This window comes from Chiloscyllium punctatum, chromosome 32, assembly GCF_047496795.1.
Source record: "Chiloscyllium punctatum isolate Juve2018m chromosome 32, sChiPun1.3, whole genome shotgun sequence".
Classification (NCBI taxonomy): domain Eukaryota; kingdom Metazoa; phylum Chordata; class Chondrichthyes; order Orectolobiformes; family Hemiscylliidae; genus Chiloscyllium; species Chiloscyllium punctatum.
The window spans coordinates 68628639-68647405 of NC_092770.1; the positions used below are offsets into that span (position 1 = coordinate 68628639).

An 18767-nucleotide genomic window follows, 5' to 3' on the forward strand; every position below is an offset into this window, starting at 1 on the left:
TGAGACTTCCTTGACCTTGGCATCAGGGAGGTAACACACCATCCTGTAGTCTCATTTTTTTGGCCACAAAAATGCCTGTCTGCACCTCTAAATATTGAATTCCCAACTACTAACGCCTGCCTGCACTTGACCTGCCCTGCTGCACAAAAGGGAGAAAGTGAGTACTGCAGATGCTGGAGATCAGAGCTGAAAAATGTGTTGCTGGAAAAGCGCAGCAGGTCAGGCAGCATCCAAGGAGCAGGAGAATCAACATTTCGGGCATAAGCCCTTCTTCAGGAATGAGGAGGGTGTGCCAAGCAGGCTAAGATAAAAGGTAGGGAGGAGGAACTTGGGGGAGGGGCATTGGGAATGCAATAGGTGGAAGGAGGTTAAGGTGAGGGTGATAGGCCGGAGAGGGGGTGGGGGCAGAGAGGTTGGGAAGAAGATTGCAGGTCAAGAAGGCAGTGCTAAGTCCGAGGGTTGGGACTGAGATAAGGTGGGGGGAGGGGAAATGCGGAAGCTGGAGAAATCTGCATTCATCCCTTGTGGTTGGAGGGTTCCTAGGCAGAAGATGAGGTGCTCTTCCTCCAGGCGTCATGTTGCCATGGTCTGGCGATGGAGCAGGCCAAGGACCTGCATGTCCTTGGTGGAGTGGGAGGGGGGGGAGTTAAAGTGTTCAGCCACGGGGCAGTTGGGTTGGTTGGTGCAGGTGTCCCAGAGGTGTTCGCTGAAACGTTCCGCAAGTAGGCAGCCTGTCTCCCCAGTGTAGAGGAGGCCACATCGGGTGCAGTGGATGTAGTAAATGATATGTGTGGAGGTGCAGGTGAATTTGTGATGGATATGGAAGGATCCCTTGGGGCCTTGGAGGGAAGTGAGGGGGGAGGTGTGGGCGCAAGTTTTGCATTTCTTGCGGTTGCAGGGGAAGGTGCCGGGAGTGAAGGGTGGGTTGGTGGGGGGGTGCGGACCTGACGAGGGAGTCACAGAGGGAGTGGTCTTTCTGGACTGCTGATAGGGGAGGCACAACAGAGCAAGCTGTGGTGCCACTGTTTTGGCTACGGTTGTACCTGTAAACAGTACCTAGAGTGATATAAAAACTTAAAGAACTGTGGTTTCTGGAAATCCAAGACAAAAACAGAAATTGCTGGTAAAGCATCTGTGGAGAGAAATCAGAATTAACATTTCGGGGTTTAGTGACCCTCCTCAGAACCTAAAATGCTATATCTGTTTGAGAGGGGTCAGCCACAGGGGTAGCGTGGCTTTTATTTTGGGCTTTCTAGACAAGAGTTATATATAAGACGTTTCACAAGTGGATAGCCTTGTTGTCCAGCAGACACCTTTGATTTGCCATAGTGGTTCAAAGAAAGTTGGGACCAACGGCTGCCACAGAGCAAAGGCATTGCCAGCAGGACAATTGGCCTCAGCTGCATGATACATTGCCTGTGATCACTGCACACTGATCGGATGAAACTTCTTTTGGTTCAGGAGAATGGTCGAGTTTAATGGATTCACAGAATTGAATTGAATTGAATTTATTGTCACATGTACCGAGGCACAGTGAAAAGCTTTGTCTTGTCTCTACAGTCAACCTCAAAACTCCCTTGTGCAGCACAGGACTGCAAAATGTTGCTTATATACCCAATAGGGGGCTTGAAGAAATAAATTATCTTAGCAATGCACAGTTTGACAGCCATAGGTAATACAGTCCTGGCCCTGCCTAGAGATTGCAGATGTAACCACAGCAGTTTGCATATTTCTGTCATAGCCTCTTGAGTGGAGGAAATGCTCTCAAACAAAGGTTGTCACTGAGTTGGTGTGACAATTGCTCTTTAAAGGTACCCCAGTTAGAGAAAAAGTCAAGATGGGACGAGATGAGCTCGGTGAGGCAGGAGCATGCAGAGATGATGGGTCGGCTGGGGTATTTGGGCTTGTGGATCTTGGGGAGCAGGTTGAACTGGGCAGTGTGGGGCTGGGGGACTACAAGATTGGAGGAGAGATCACTGGAGGCAATAAGGGCACAGACAGTGCACTGATCCCCTTCTATCTTTCCCCTCCCTCTTCCAGCAGCTTACCTTCTCTGGTTGGCCTTTCTTCATTCTTCCCATCATGCTCAATTGCAGTTCCAACAAAAGATCACAGAGTCAAAATGTTAAATTAACTTCTGATTCTAGTTTCAGGCAATCAAAATGAAAGCCTGAAGCAGGATTTGTGTCTTTCCAGTTCAACTTATTTTACTTTTAGTGCTTTCACAGGATGAGCGTCAGTATGTCTTGTGACCTGCCTACAAGTGAACAGCTGAGTTTGTTATTTTATTAAATAGTTGAGAGGCAACTAAATTGCTGTTCTTGCCAGGTCTGACCACCATGTAGCTCAAAGACCAAAGCAGATTTATTTCCCAAAAAGATATTCATGAATCAGTTGAGTTTTTACAACAATCAGTCATAGCGTCCTTAAAAGTAAGTTTGTGTCCCAGACTTACTTGATTTACGAGAATTTAAATTCCTTGCAGCTGAATTGAGATTTGAATCATTTCTCTAGATTATGTATCTCTAGATTAAGCCCACAGAACCACTATGTGCTCATATCCTCAAATGTCTATTTGCCGCAACTGAAATGCGAAGGCATTCCAGGGAATAGTTGTGATGAAAATAAAAACACAGCCTCTTTATCAACCTAATACTCTGCAATTATACAATGCATTTCATTTTCTTAGGGTAACCTAAAGTTTTTATAGCCAATATGTTTGGTTGATGTTGCACATGTAGCAAAAAAGCAACAAACATGGACTCCCATTTCCCACTGTCAGCAGGAAGGCAGGTGATCATATATTCTGCCTTTTGACAAGGACACCACATGGAAGAACTTCCCTCTATTCATTAAATAGTATCACTGGATCTTTTGCATCTGGGTCTAAAATCTTATGAACAGATGGCACATCTGACAGTGCGGTACCCCTCTCTACTCCTCATGTTTAAACGAATTGATTACACGCTCTGGAGCATGTTTTCAATCCAACAACTTCTAATTCACAAGCAAGAGTGCTACCTCTGAGCTATAGTTGGGAAGAAAGACACTTTCACACACAAAACATGGTCTTTAATTAATGACAATGAATGAGTAATTGCTTTTCTTTATAAAACATCAATGCAAAGACAATCATACACATTAGTAATTCAACAAAGCACATTTTTATTTAGCATTTGAAAGAGGTCAACAGATATCTAATTCCCAATTTACTAGCTGAAACGGCTTTTAAATTTGAACTACACCATTTTTTCACACAGAAATACCACATCAAATTATTCCGAATTACTTCAGAAATGACACTTATTAAATTTAACAAAAATAATCCACATGAATGTATCCAGTTACTAACTGGAATCTCTGATAGTTCACCGTTAACACCCTGCTGCAAATTCTGGACCAATGTTTCTCGGTAGCAAGATACCTGACTCTTAACAAGCTGGCATGAGTTCAGTTCCAAAGACATGCCTCACTCAGTCTGCCTCCTTCCTGATAACATAACATTTGTAGAACGATGAGCACTGGCCACTTGCTTGGACAAGTTAGTGATGCTTTTTATGGCCAGTTCTCTGATGTGCCCTCCCCAACACCGAGAGCTTTCTCAGATAGAAAGAACATTATTTCCAGTAGAAACCCGAGGTAACAGAAATTGATTGCAATAGTTGTGTATATCCCAAGTTCCTTTTCCCAAAAAAATCTTAGGCAGGTTGCAGTTGGTTCTTATAATAAATCAAGGTTTATTTTTCATACACCTGCCACTGCAGACCTTCCAATATCAGGGTGGAGCCCTGACCAAATGGAGTTGTGTTGTATCTATCATTCTTGCTCAATACAAATAAATAGTGATTAGCTAAGGTTCTCAGCAATCTTTGTGGTTAGTCCTTTCAATGTTGAGCAAAGGAAATTGTCTTTTGATGCTCAGGTTGGAGTGCCTGCATCAGGAGGTCTATCAGTGTTATTTTAAAACATTTAAAATTTGATGTGGGGTAAATTTATTGTTTATAAACAAGAAATATGTAAAGAATCAGAGAACTGTTATGGTGCAGAAAGAGGCCATTCAGCCCATCTTATCCAAACTGGCTTTCTAAAGAAGCATCTTGATTTATCCTGCCTTTTCGCAAGTTATTTATATAATCAGACATAATAAAGCAATCATAGAATCGCATTTGCTAGTACAGGTATTCCTTCGACATCTTTCAGAACAGCCTTGTTTAGTCAGTGATATCAATGTCCAAATGTAGCAGACTCAGATGTCGATGATTCTGCCTTTTAATGGTCATATAGTTCTTGACTCATTTAGTTTATAATCTGTCTGTGTTTGCTTTGCCATTACATTGGAAAAGAGTGCCAAGTTAGCACGTAGATGACTGGCCTGTTTCCTGGCTTCAGATAAACAATGGATGCCCTTGGACCTTGTTGTCAAAGTAATAAACTTTCTTGGTTAGGCCTGTACAGCGTACATCTCAGATTCACCAAAAGATAAGCAGCCATCAATATCATAGCTTTTTTTTTCTATTTAAGTAGTGCTGTCAGTGTCTTCCATAAAATAATGCAAGATCTCAAAGTGTTTGATTATACTTCAACTTAGTAACTGAATCTTTAGCATCAGAACAAAAAAAGTGAAGAGGTAACAGTGCCAACTCTTGGGAAAAGGAAGCAAAGGGAAGTTGGCTGAGGAATTTTCTCGGAAAGTTAACAGACTGCTGCCATAGCCTCCAAGTTAGAAACCTGTCAAGTGAAACAATCTAATATGTACAGTTAACTGTCTACTGACTTCAAACTAGTTTTAAAGGGAAATTAAAGTTTTCATGTACAGTTTATGGATGTGTAACTCAGTAAAATGGAGACAGATGCAGAATACCTGAGTTTAGAAACTTTAGGGTGGAAGCAGACTCAGAGTTTCAGGTATGACAGAGGATCTGACAGTCTGGCCAATCAGATATAGAGGTTCTGAGAAGGATGACTTGTAAATTGTTTTAATTATCTGAAAACTTGATTTCAGCATTGGTATACACCTAAAAATTCCACCTGCCATTTTAGTCAAATGTATTCAATGGGCATGTAATGTTACAATCACAAGGCACACAACAAGAGTAAAAATTGATCTTGTATTGTAATCAAAGTGAAAGTGAGAAGGTATTGCACAAGGTACCTGCCTAATATCAGGTCCAGTGGGGTTGAACCTCTTCACCCAGAGAGTGGTGGCTGTGTGGAATGCTCTGCCCCAGAGGGCAGTGGACGCCCAGTCTCTGGATTCATTTAAGAAAGAGTTGGATAGAGCTCTCAAGGATTGTGGAATCAAGGGATATGGAGATAAGGCAGGAAACAGGATACTGATTAAGGATGATCAGCCATGATCATATTGAATGGTGGTGCAGGCTTGAAGGGCAGAATGGCCTACTCCTGCACCTATTGTCTATTGAACAGAGTGGTATGTATAATGTATTACTGATGGACTGTCACCTGCTTTGAGTAGAAAAATTTTTGCTCCAGATCTAGCACAGTCAAGAGTTAACAAAAGCCAATCACAAGACTAGAAGAAACAAGCAACAATAGCCTGCATTGTTTATAATAAAGCAAACAACAATCTTAAGACAGGCGTCAGAGCCCTGAATCACTCAGTCTTTCCCGTCCTAATATCAATGTGAGGCTGGGGGGATCAAATGAAGAACTTGCTATTTAAACTATTTCCCTTGGGGTTGGGACAAGTTACTGTGACTTCCTGCTGAGGATACTGGGGCACTTTCTATGAATGTTAGAGCCTTTGCACACAGAGTAACTACAGTTGCTCTCTGGGCGTTTTGTAAGAGAGCAACTTCACCTTAGTTTTATGATACAAATGTGTCATCAGAATCACCTCTGGCATCAGGTGAAGTTTAAGGGGTAAATTTGCACATTCACAGATTGGGCAGTCATTTGACAGAGGAGTCTATTGTTTGGTCAAATGAATCCAAATCAGCCAGATTCCAAATTGTGGGTGATCTATTTGGCCAGACTAGGATCCAGGCAATGAAAATAAACAATTCACTCCACCTCTCCCTTCCCAATGAGGTTTACATTTCTTTCCCACAATTTAAAGCATCAATTATCTTAAGAGCCATATATTTTGAAGATTTGAGGGAAGTGACATCGCAGACTTTGGTGAAGTTATTACTGTACTGCTTGTGAATTTACTTCCCCCAACCTCTCACACCACCTTGACCCAGAATTGCTGTGTTACCCGTATTGATTCTATGCAAGAACTTGTCAGTTTACCCAGTAAATAAGATTCCATGCATTGTGCTTAAGAGACCATATCCAAACATTGAAAGAAATTACAGGTTCACCATTTTGTTTTTATTAGAAGTCGCAAAAAGGAGACCTGCTATAAATTTGCAAACAGCAACAGGTGGCAAAGGAAACTGTCCAGCAGGAAAGACAAACTGCCAGGAGGAGCAGACACCATATCTTTACACATTTTTTAACTTGATGACTCAAAGTCCATTTTGCAGAGTTAAGTTGGCAAATAATAATTTGCATTTTTATCTTGGCCAAGTACAGGCTTACTCCAGTAGATCCTGGTTTGGGGGAAAGGAAAAGAAGAATACATTTGACATTAAAGTATGTTTATAACATTTCTCATAGAGATGTACAGAACAGAAACAGACCCTTCGGTCCAACCTGTCCATGCTGACCAGATATCCCAACCCAATCTAGTCCCACCTGCCAGCACCCAACCCAATTCCCTCCAAATCCTCCCTATTCATGTACACATCCAGATGCCTTTTAAATGTTGCAATTGTACCAACCTCCACCACTTCCTCTGGCAGTGCATTCCATACACGTGCCACCCTCTGCATGAAAATGTTGCTCCTTAGGTCCCTTTTATAACTTTCCCCTCTCACCCTAAACCTATGCCCTCTAGTTCTGGACTCCCCTACCCCAGGGAAGACACTGTCTATTTACCCTACCCATGCCCTTCATGATTTTATAAACCTCCAGAAAGTCACCCCTCAGCCTCTGTGCTCCAGGGAAAACAGCCCTAGCCTATTCAACCTCTCCCTACAGCTCAAATCCTCAAACCCTCCAATCCTTGTAAATCTTTCCTGAACCCTTCAAGTTTCACAACAGAGTCCAGAATTGCACGCAATATTCCAAAAGTGGCCTAACCAATGTCCTGTATGGCCGCAACATGACCTCTCAACTCCTGCACTCAATACTCTGACCAATAAAGGAAGGCATACCAAACACGTTCTTCACTGTCCTATCTACCTGTGACTCTACTTTCAATGAGTTATGAACCTGCACTCCAAGGTCTCTTTGTTCATCAACAGTCCCGAGGACCATACTATTAAGTGTATATGTCCTGCTAAGATTTGCTTTCCCAAAATGCAGCACCTCACATTTATCTAAATCAAACTTCTACCACTTCTCAGCTCATTGTTCCATCTGATCAAAATACCACTGTAACCTGAGTTAACCGTCTTTGCTGACCAGTGTCACCTGCAAACTTACTAACTATACTTATGTTCACATACAAATCATTTATATAAATGCCGAAAAGTAGAGGACCCAACACTGATCCTTGTGGCACTCCACTGGTCACAGGCCTCCAGTCTGAAAAGCAACCCTCCACCACCACCCTCTGTCTTCTATCTTTCAGCCAGTTCTATATCCAAATGGCATGTAATAAAACACCTACTCAAGGGAAACCAAGATTCCTTTCAGCTCACATCTGTCCATGCTACTTCATAAATAACAGTTGGCTCAACATATATAAAGTCACCAAGAACTTAAGTTTTGTGAATTAGTGGTCAGCTCTGGGATAAAGGAAAAAAAACTAAATCAGGGAGACAGTATCAGTATAATTCAATAGCAAAAGGTTTTGTTCAATCGTGGCTGTGTCTTTGGTAAATCTTACCCTGTGCAATAAAATGTTTTCATAAGCTATGGGATGACTAACTTTTTATTGATACAGCATTTGAGGGCTAATACTGATACCGTGTACACTTATAGTTTTTTTAAATTCATTTATGGGATGATGGCATCAGTGGTTAGGCAGGCATTTGCTGCACATCCCTAATTGTCCAGAGGCCACTTAAGAGTTAACCACATTGCTTTGGGTCTGGAGTCACATGTAGGCCAGACCAGGTAAGGATGGCAGTTTCCTTCCCTAAAGGACATTAGTGAACCAGATAGGTTTTTCCTGACAATCGGCAATGGATCTTAATTGCAGCCTCTGCCATGGCAGGATTCAAACCCAGGTCCCTAGAACATTACCTAGGTCTCTGGATTAACACTCCAGCATTAAGACTACAAGGCTGTCACCTCTCCAAGCATCGGAGAGCAGAAGGAGGCCACTCAACCCATCATGCTCCTTGATAAAAATATCCCGTCAGTCAGTTCACCTCACTGTAATTTCCCATGGATTCATAAAATTATTCCACATTGAGGAAAAGCAAAAGAAAAATCTACAAATACTTCTTGAATTCAGTTCATAGTTTCAGCATGGAGTATGGTCACTGTAACTGTACTGGGAGCCAGGTAGTTGATTGCAAGATGACAGACTTTCCACAGATTCTCAGATCTGCCCACTTTGGAAATCGCACGGTCATGGCTTGAATGTTGGTGTACAAGAACAGTCTTCTTGCTGTGGAAAATTATCCCCAAATGTGTACAACCGTGCAAAATGTCCAGATAATTTCAAAATGAAATGCAGGTCACCTTTCTATTCGATGTTGGTTAATGTTGTCTGTGATGTAACATTGAGTTGGAGCCCTTTATGGTACAGTAGATATCAATGGCCCATTGAACTTATGTCAGGGTCTTGGCAGAGCTGTCCACTGAGTGCCATCGCCCTGCTGTACTCCCATCACCATACAGTTGGAATTCCCTAAAAGTGTTTATCCAATTTCTTTCTAAAGTTATTAATTATCTCAACTCTTCACACTTATCAGTTTAGAATGTGGTTTTAAATTGGCCACAATGTGTCCTCATAATGGGACAATCTGTAGACTTTTTTTGTGGGGTGGGGTGGGGTGGGGTGGGAAATGAAGATCCTTAGGATGCAGAAATAAAGTTAAGCCAAATTTTAGCTGCCACAGCCCTGACTGAAAGCATTTTCAGGCAGACCCAGGGTCAACATCAATCCTACCTGTTTCAGGCAAGTGACTGTTCAGTAATGCAAATGTTTGAACAATCTATTGTCGGACCTTGAATGTAACTATGAAGTTCAAGAGGGAGAAGAGTGCACTGCACACGCTCCATCCATTTAGGACAGGGAGTAGTCCAAAAGGTGACAGTTGGAGACAGCCTCACTAAAGAATCCTAGATTTTCTTTGATCTTTACACTCCTGGCACTGCAAAAAGACTGGGGCTCAGAGTTGGCCTGTGATAATTGGCCCAACCGCTCAGGCTCAATAGCAAACCAGCCATTTCCTGTCTTCCCAGGGCTGGCTGTAATCCAAAGCAGCCCAAGTCAGGAAATGGTTACTGTCTTCCTCACTCGATTGCTCAGCCCACTCACAATTGGCTCGGATGGAATCCCTCCTCTTGTTTGATTTGTAAGACTTGTTCACAATGCTCTTGTAACGCAAAGGGCCCCAGTACAAGGTTTGCAGAGGCAAGCAGGTTTGGAGAACCAAGAATGCATGTTCCATGTCATTATAAAGCAATTTCTTTCCTAACCAAAGTAATAACTCGGCATTTAGGTAAGACCCACTGGGGAGGCTGCTCTTGGTCAAGATATTACAGCTAATGACTCTCCCACTTTTCTCCAAGGCACTCAAATATTTGACTTTATTCTCTTACAATTCACTAGAAGTTTGGAGTTTAGCTTTTGTATTGTTTATGAGGCCAAGGATCAAGAGAAAGTATTTAGGACCAATGGTTTGCCCGTATAAACTTAGCACAATTGGGAACTTGTGGACTCACAATGTGAAAGGTCAAACAAAGTCTACAGATTGTCCCATTATGAGGACACATTGTGGCCAATTTAAAACCACATTCTAAACAAATAAGCAAAGACATGAACAATAAATACAAGTAAATGCACCATCCTGAGTTCACTCACTGAGCACACTTTAAAATAGATGAGGTACTCACAACATCAGAATCATCATGATAAATTCTTTCAGTGCTTGTTCTGCTGCTGTCCAGATGATCAGCAATGCAGGCCTCATCGGTATTGGTTTTCAGGACTGAATAACGATAGACCAAGGTTCTACACAGAAAGAGAAGAAATTCAGTGGTTTTGGGCAATTCCACACTTATTGGAATGGATAAAGATACTGGATCAAATGTCTAATACCTGATCACCTCAAAATGAAATAAGATGACTGAATTTTAGAATCCCTACAATGTGGAAGCAAGCTATTTGCCCCATTGAGTCCATACTGACCCTCGCAACAGCATCCCACCCAGAGCCACCTCCCTACTCTATCCCTGTAACCTTACATTCCCATATGGCTAATCCAACTAGCCTGACATCCCTGGACACTCTGGGCAATTTAGCCCAGTCAATCCACCTAACCTGCACAACTTTGGACTGTGGGAGGAAACTCATGCAGACACAGGGAGAATGTGCAAACTCCACACAGTCACCCGAGGGTGGAATTGTTTTGGGTCCCTCGTGCTGTTAGGCATCAGTGCTAGCCACTGAGCCATTGTGTCGCTTACAGGAATATCCTGCGATGAACTGGATGCACATTTAGACAGTCCACTAGCCAGAAAGCTGTGAACCAGTGATTAAAGTTAAAATAACATCCAAAAGTTAAAAATAAATTGGCAAACTCTTAACTGCTTACTGAATGTGCGGTTTGTGGCCAACTCCTTTATGCTTTTACATTTTAACCTCTTATGTTCCTGCAGATATTGTTGCGAAGAGCTTAGTCTGATGACACGCTTTATAAAGAGCAGAAACTTTCAAATTACAGGTAGTTCTATAATATAATGGTTGCGTTCCTGTGCAACCCTGTGTTAGAGAAAAATTGTACTTTAGAAACAGTGCTTAAAGTGTTGCTGACGTAATTGCGTTACATCCAAAACACGTTTTAAAAGTTCGTGCTTTAGAAACAATTAGTCAATCGTATTATAGCGAATTTGCGTTAACAAAACATGTGTTATAGCAGAATGATCTGTAGACAATAACCAGTTCAAATGGAATGGCAACATTTATTCACAGTTCAGTAATAACTGGAAGTAAGATGATCAGTGATCAGAATAACACTGTTTGAACCTGTAACATCTATGGTACACACTAACAGGCTTCCTGAGCCAGCTCACTGTGAAGTGCATGACCAAAATACTGTTGAGCAGAGATCACTTTCACTTGTTTGACTTTGGAAAACAGAGGTGACTAAAAAAATAAAGACCAATTAGAAATGTCAAGCTCTTACCTTCCTCCGCACACATATTTCTTAAAAATAAGAACAACGCCGATCATCATCAGCACTGCTGCTGCCAACGCACTTACTACAATGATGACAACAGTAATCTTGGGTAACTGCTAAGAAAAACATTTACAAAATTCAAACAACTGAAACTCATTTTAGTTACATGTAACATGCATAAAGAATTTACACTTGTACAGCACCATCCTACATCTAGCACAGAATTTTCTGAAATATAAACTTGAATGGTAGAATTAGAAACATAGAAACAGGAAAAGTTGTAGGCCCATCAGCCTTCAAGCCTGCTCCACCACTCAATATAATCATGGGTTATAGTCCAACTCAATACCCTGTGCCCATTTTCTTTCCCATACCATATGATCCCCAAGAACTATATCCAACTCCTTCTTGAGAACATTCAATATTTTGGTGTCAACTGCTTTCTATGGTAGAGTATTCCACAGGCTCACCATTCTCTGGGTGAAGAGTTTTCTCCTCATCTCAGTCCTAAATTGTCTACTCTCTATCCTTAGCCTGTGTCTTCTGGGTTTGGATTTCCCAGTCATTGGGATCATTATTCCATGGGTGTTTACCCTGTCAAGTTAAACACGGTGTACTGCTAACTTGCAGCGCAACCCAGACCTCCCAATAGTGAGTGGAAATTTGAGAAAAAACTTGTAAGGAGAGCTCAGCATGGGAATAATAGGGTGGTTATAGTAGAGGTTTTTAATTTCCAAACATAGACTGGGACTGCCAAAGTGTTATGGGCTTAGATGGAGTAGAATTAGTTAAGTGCATACAAGAAAATTTTCTGATTCAGTACATGGATGTACCTACTAGAGACTTGGCCTACTCTTGGGAAATAAGACAGGACAGGTGACTGAGGTGACAGTGGGGGAGCAGCGATCATAATTCTATTAGTTTTAAAATAGTGATGGAAAAGGATAGAGAGAATCTAAAATTTAAAGTTCTAAATTGGAGGAAGGCCAATTTTGACAGCACTACCCAAGAACTTCCAAAAGTTGCTGGGGGGGCTTCGTAGGTAGAGGGACAGCTGGAAAATGGGTCACCTTCAAAAATGAGAAAACAAGAGTCCAGAAAAAGTATGTTCCTGTTAGAGTGAAAGGCAAGGCAGGTATGTGTCGGAAATGCTGGATGACTGCAGAAATTAGGGCTTTTGTCAAGAAAAAGAAGGAAGCATATGTCAAGAACAGACAGCAGGGATCAAGTGAATACCTTGAAGAGTATAAAGGCAGGAGATGTATACTTAAGAGGAAAATCAGAGGGCAAAAAGGGTACACAAAATAAGTTTGGCAAATAGGGTTAAGGAGAATCCAAAGGGATTCTTAAATACATGAAGGACAAAAAGGTAACTAGAGAGAGAATACGGCCCCTTAAAGATCAGCAAGGCCGTCTACATGTGGAACCGCAGGAGATGGGCGAGATATAAAACAAGTATTTTTCATCAGTGTTTGCAACAAAGAAGCTATTGAGAATGGGGAAATAAATAAGGACATCTTGAGAACTGACCATAATTCCAGAGGTGGTGGTGCTGGACGTCTTAAAATGCATAAAAGTGGATAAATCCCAGGAACCCGATCAGCTGTACCCTAGAACTCTGTGGGAAGGGAGGGAAGAGATTGCTGGTCCTCTTGCTATTTGTATCATTAGTAGTCATAGGTGAGGTGCCGGAAGTCTATAGGCTGACTAATGTGGTACCACTACTTAAAGGTGGTAAGGAAAAACCAGGGAACAATAGACCATTGAACCAGATACTGGTAGTGGGCAGGTGTTGGACAGAATCCTGTACGACAGGATTTAGATGTATTTGGAAAGGTGAGAACTGATTAGGGATAGTGAACATAGCTTTGTGGGTGAGAAATCCTGTCTCATTAACTCTCATTGAGTTTTATAAAGAAGTAACAAAGAGGATTGATGAGGGCAGAGCAGTGGATGTGATCTATATGGACTTCAGTAAGGAATTTGACAAACTTCTTCATGGTAGACTGGTTAGCAAGATTAAATCACACGGAATACAGATACAATTAGCTATTTGGATACGGAACTGGCTCGAAGGTAGAAGACAGAGAGAAGGTGGTGGTGGTGGAGGGTAGCTTTTCAGACTGGAGGCCTGTGCTGGTCCACTGCTTTTTGTCATTTATGTAAACTATTTGGATGTGAACATACGGGGTATGATTAGTAAGTTTGTTGATGACATTAAAATTGGAGATGCAGTAGACAATGAAGAAGGTTACCTCAGATACAGTGGGATCTTGATCAGATGGGTCAATGGGCCGAGGAGTGATAGATGGAGTTTAATTTAGATAAACATGAGGTGTTGCATTTTGGAAAGGCAAATCAGGGCAGGACTTATACACTTAAAGGGGAGTGTTGCTGAACAAGAGACCTTGGAGTGCAGGCTCATATTTCCTTGAAAGTGGAGTCACAGGTAGATAGAATAGTGAAGGCAACATTTGTTATGCTTACCTTTATTGGTCACCGCATTGAGTATAGGAGTTGAGGAGGTCATGTTGTGGCTGTACAGGAGATTGGTTTGGCCATATTTGGAGTAATGCATGCAATTCTTGGATGTTGTGAAACTTGAAAGGGTTTAAAAAAGATTTACAAGGGTGTTGCCAGGGTTGAAGGATTTGAGCAACAGGAAGAGGCAGAATAGGCTGGCCTACTTTCCCTAGAGCTTCGGATGCTGAAGGGTGACCTTATAATAGGCAAGGTGCTCTCCTGGGATGGGGCAGTCCAAAACTAGAGGGCAGAGAATGTTGATTGTATGGAATGAGCTGCCAGAGGCAATGGTAGGGGCTGGTACGATTACAACATTTAAAAGACATCTGGACGGATATATGAATAGGAACGGTTTACAGGGATATGGACCAAAAGCTAGCAAACGGGACTATATTTATATAGGATATCTGGCTGGCACGGAAAGGTTGGACTGAAAGGTCTGTTTCCATGCTGTATTTCTTTATGACTCTAACACAAAAACTTGATGGTATACACGTCCATTTTATGTCATGCCTGAATTCCATATTGATTCTGCGAAATCCTTGCCTTTTCATAAATGTAATCCCAATTTCCTGTAACCACCTCAGAAATATACAGCTCATACAAATTTCCTACATTGATGCAGTTTTGAATAGGGTGGTAAACTTATGGATAAAATTAATAATGAAACTAAAATCACACGTTTGGTTTTTTTATACGGGAATATTTTTTTAACACCAAATTACTTCCTGAGGAATTAAATGTTTGTTTTTGTTTTTAAGTGTATCAGATTTTAAACAATTACAGACTTCCATTGTTGCATTTTCTTATATGCACCGTACCTGTGTGTAAATGATAGCTTGATATACTTCTTTAATTTCTTCTTTGAGCATGGAAATTAAGCGAACAAAGAAAACTGAGCTACCCTTGAGCTCTGATTGTTCACCTTGATTTTACCCTTCAGTATAAACTAACTTTACTCTCAGAAAGTTTTGAAGTTATTACCCAATGGGATGACTTTGACTTAAATGTTGGCATAAACTCATAATTAGGTCATTGCAGAACCTTCTGTATCAGTACATGAAATCGATTTAGAAATTCTATTACTGTTGCTCTTAGAGTCTCAACAGTGTGGAAACAGGCCCTTCGGCCCGACAAGTCCACATCGACTCACCGAAGAGTAACTCACCAGACCCATTCCTCCTATGCTATATGTGCCTATACTACGCATCCCTGAACACTCTGGGCAATTTAGCATGGCCAATCCACCTAACCTACACATTTTTTGGAATGTCGGAGGAAACCCACACAGGCAGGGGGAGAATGTGCAAACTCCACACAGATGGTCGCCCAAGGTTGGAATCGAACCCAGGTCCCTGGCACTGCGAGGCAGCAGTACTAACACTGAGCCACTATGTTATGCAGGGAAACAGCCATTTTGCAAGTAGCAAATCTGCATTTATGATAGCTGAGAGGGGACTACAGAAATGATATTAGAACTTGATATACCTCTTTAAAAAGATTGTCTTGGCCCTTTGAATTTTCAATTGAACGACAGGAAAAAAGTTTTGGCGGCGGAGTGGAGTGGTGATGGAAGTGGACTAGGGGTTGGAAGTGTTTTTGCCTTTATCTAAAAAATGGAATCTCTTAAGAAAAATTCTGCACACTTTTCATACAGGAATCTTAGCTTAGATCATGTTATCAAAATAGTGAGAATACCAATCTTACACTTATTTCATTTCCTTTCTGTATCACACATATCCCCTTCATTGATACTTTTGGAGTGGCTCATAAAGGTCACTGCTGAATGCATTCCTCTATTTTGTACAGAGTAACCAATCCCACACATCAGTAACAAAGTAACCATCCCACACACATTTACTAATATAATTAATGTGAGTTATCCAACCAAGATAAACAACTCAAAATGATGATGGTTTCTTTAAGCATGATACATGTCATGAAAGAGAAGAAGTCTAAATGGATTGGAACAAAACAGAATTAAATGTTATGCAGTGCCCATTGACTGCAGATTTCTGTCAAGTTGACTATTTTGCAGAACTAAGTAGAAACACAAAGCTTCCATCTAATCCTATTATAAGAGGGGGAAAACAAAATCACCTCTGACAACTATCTCTGAAATTCAAAACTGAACTAAACTTTATGAGCAGCTGATTATACCACAAAATCTTCCCATTATTTCAAAATCTATTTAATCAGTGAGTCAGCAATGAGAACTAATCCATATCTGAACCAAAGTAGGGTAGTGGCAGTGATAATGTCAGCTGATTAGCAATTGAGAATCCAGGTTAATGTTCTGAGGACATTAACTTCTAAACATTTACTTTCAAATCGCTGAGGCCAAAAGGATGCTAAATCTGTTTGTAAATCTCTGGCTCTAAATTTATTATATATCAGCGTCTGTGGACAACTACAAAATGTGAGTTGACCAGGAAATGTGCAGGCGCACAACTCCAGACCTGCTACATCAGGATGTAAAATATGCTTTCGACACCTTACACAAAGGCTGCATGGCAGAGAAGATGAGCGATTCTGAAAAGTGGTTCAGTGATGAGGAATGAGGATTAGGAGGTAGGGAGACATCGGATGGGCACACGGGACTGGGAAGCTGTGTCCTCCCCCACCCTGTTTCCTGGGTTGCGTTCCAATTCTTTCCAGGTTCCAGGATGTATTTCCCCATCCCATCTGGAATCTCCCCCCTCCATCTGAAAACTTAAGTGCTACACAGGGCTCATGTGCTGGTGTCAGCCAACAAAGACATGTATACACATAGATGAAAGAAGGCAACAATCAGACCTCACAATATGTATTGCATCATTTCACTGTTAAAGTGTATAGCCCATAATATTCCATCCATTACACTCAGTGTACCCACAATTACCTAAGCTGGTAGATGGTGCTTATTCAAGAATTTCCCCTGATGCTTCAGCCAGAATTTGCTCAAGCATACTACCAAGAATATAAATGGGTAAGTTGTTCTTCTTTCCATACAGCTCAGCTTACTTACAGTAGCTTTCAGTGACAAAACCTTCTCACATCTCACGTTTGTGATTTGTTCTGATCGATTGGGCATGAAACCACCTTCACATTTATCACCGGGAACTTTTCGATACCTTTAAATGATAAAAATTCATATTTTTAGAAAAGTTCTGTCATTAATATATCTTGGTAAGAGATCATAGGCCAGCTGTGATGACAGCAGTTGCCTTTTCCATTCTCTGTAGAGATGACTCAACTGCAACTTTACAGATATTTTACTTTGAAATAAGAAGTTCCCATGGTAGCAGCAACCAAAAGAAGTAACCATTTGTATGTGCAAGATTATTTTCTTGTATAATATTTTCCTTCAATTGTAATGATGATAAAAGTACATTATGTGTCAATGCAGATAAATCCAAGCATTCAGCAAAAAGAGTATGTGAAAGTCATTTACTTTTACCCTTAAGTTTTTAGGATAATTGCCACAAAGGAATGGCCCAATGCCTCTGTCCACACTGAAGGTGAATTTTGTGCTTGTGGTCTGCTATTAACAACATAACTAACCAGAAAGGAAATTAGTCTCTATTTAGATTTGAAGAGTTTTACAGCACAAAATGAGGCCCTTTGGCCCACCAAGTCCAGCTGGCCATTAAGCACCTATCTATTCTAGTCCCGCTTCCCAGCACTTGGCCCACAATTTTGGAGAGACTTACTTGGCCTTTTACTTTCTTGATCAGTCTCTCGTGCAAGACCTTGTAAATATGCCTTACTAAAGTTCCAAATTGACTATCTCCACTGCATTACTCTCATCCACACAAACAGACACTTCCTCAAAAAATCCAATCAAAGCTGTCAGACATGATCTCCCCTGACAAAGCCATGTTGACTATCTCATATTAATCCTTGCCTCTCCAAGTGGAGATTAATTTGGTTCCTCAGAGATTTTTCCAACAGTTTCTATACCACCGATACCAGACTCACTGCCCTAAAATTCCCTGGATTATCCCTGCCATCCTTCTGGAACAACTGTACATTAGCTGTCTTTCCATCCTACTTCTGTATCCAAATAGAATTTGAAAGTTATTGTCAGAGCTGCTGCAATTTTCTCCCTTGCCTACTACAGCAACTGGATAAATCTCATCTGGGCATGTGATTTATTCACATTCAAGTCTGATAAAACTGTGAATAGCTCACCTCTCATACTAATTTGTTCAATACATCACAGTCTCCCTTTCTGATTTTTGTACCTTCATTGTCCTTCTCTGTAATGAATACAGATGCAAAGTACTCATTTAAAAGCTCAGTATGCCTCCTGGCTCCACACATAAATTGCTGTTTAGGTCCCTAATGAGCCCCACTCTTTCCCTGGTTATCCTCTAGTCCTATTAAACTTCTAAGATGCCTTTGGATTTTTCTTTGTTTTACATGCCAATGTTTATTCACGCTGCCCTTTCATATTACTAATTTCTTTTTTTTTAAAGTAGCCCCCTGCATTTTTATATTTGGGGTTTCTGGTGTTCAGAATCCTCAACATCTACTGTAAGTTTTTCTTTATTCAATTTGCACATTCTATATACTACAGTTTTCTGGAATTTTTGGTGCTACTCTTTGCCTTTCCAGGAAGTTATTGGCCTTGCATGGTCAACTGTCACTGCTCAAATGTAGATTTTCCTACAAGTCCACTTTAGCCTTCCACAATTTAAAACCTACATTTCTGGTCCTCTGTGGTCCTTTTCCATGCCTACCTTAAATTTTTAGAGTTTTGGTCACGATCACTGAAATGTTTTCTCTCTGACACATTTACCACTTGCCTGACTTCAATCTCTGAATCAAAGTCCTGCGCCACCCTGTCCCTTGTTGGAGTTTCCACATGCTGGCTTTAATAAAATCTCCCAG

General features: G+C 41.1%; 1 protein-coding gene across 2 annotated transcripts in view; it reads right to left on the minus strand.

Moving 5' to 3' along the window:
- Positions 1 to 3145: 3145 nt before the first annotated feature.
- The window catches only part of LOC140458253 (sortilin-like), a 118594-nt gene continuing 102972 nt past the window's right edge, over positions 3146 to 18767 (minus strand). Inside the window, exons 18-21 of one of the 2 annotated variants that reach the window (XM_072552623.1) lie at positions 16900 to 17005; positions 11376 to 11482; positions 10084 to 10201; positions 3146 to 6557 (exon numbers count right to left, since the gene is read on the minus strand). In XM_072552623.1, coding sequence (XP_072408724.1) covers positions 6543 to 6557; positions 10084 to 10201; positions 11376 to 11482; positions 16900 to 17005 — 346 coding nt within the window. In that variant the 3' untranslated portion in view covers positions 3146 to 6542. Of the gene's footprint in view, positions 6558 to 10083; positions 10202 to 11375; positions 11486 to 16899; positions 17006 to 18767 lie in introns of both variants that reach the window. The other variant, XM_072552622.1, reaches the window with a different exon arrangement.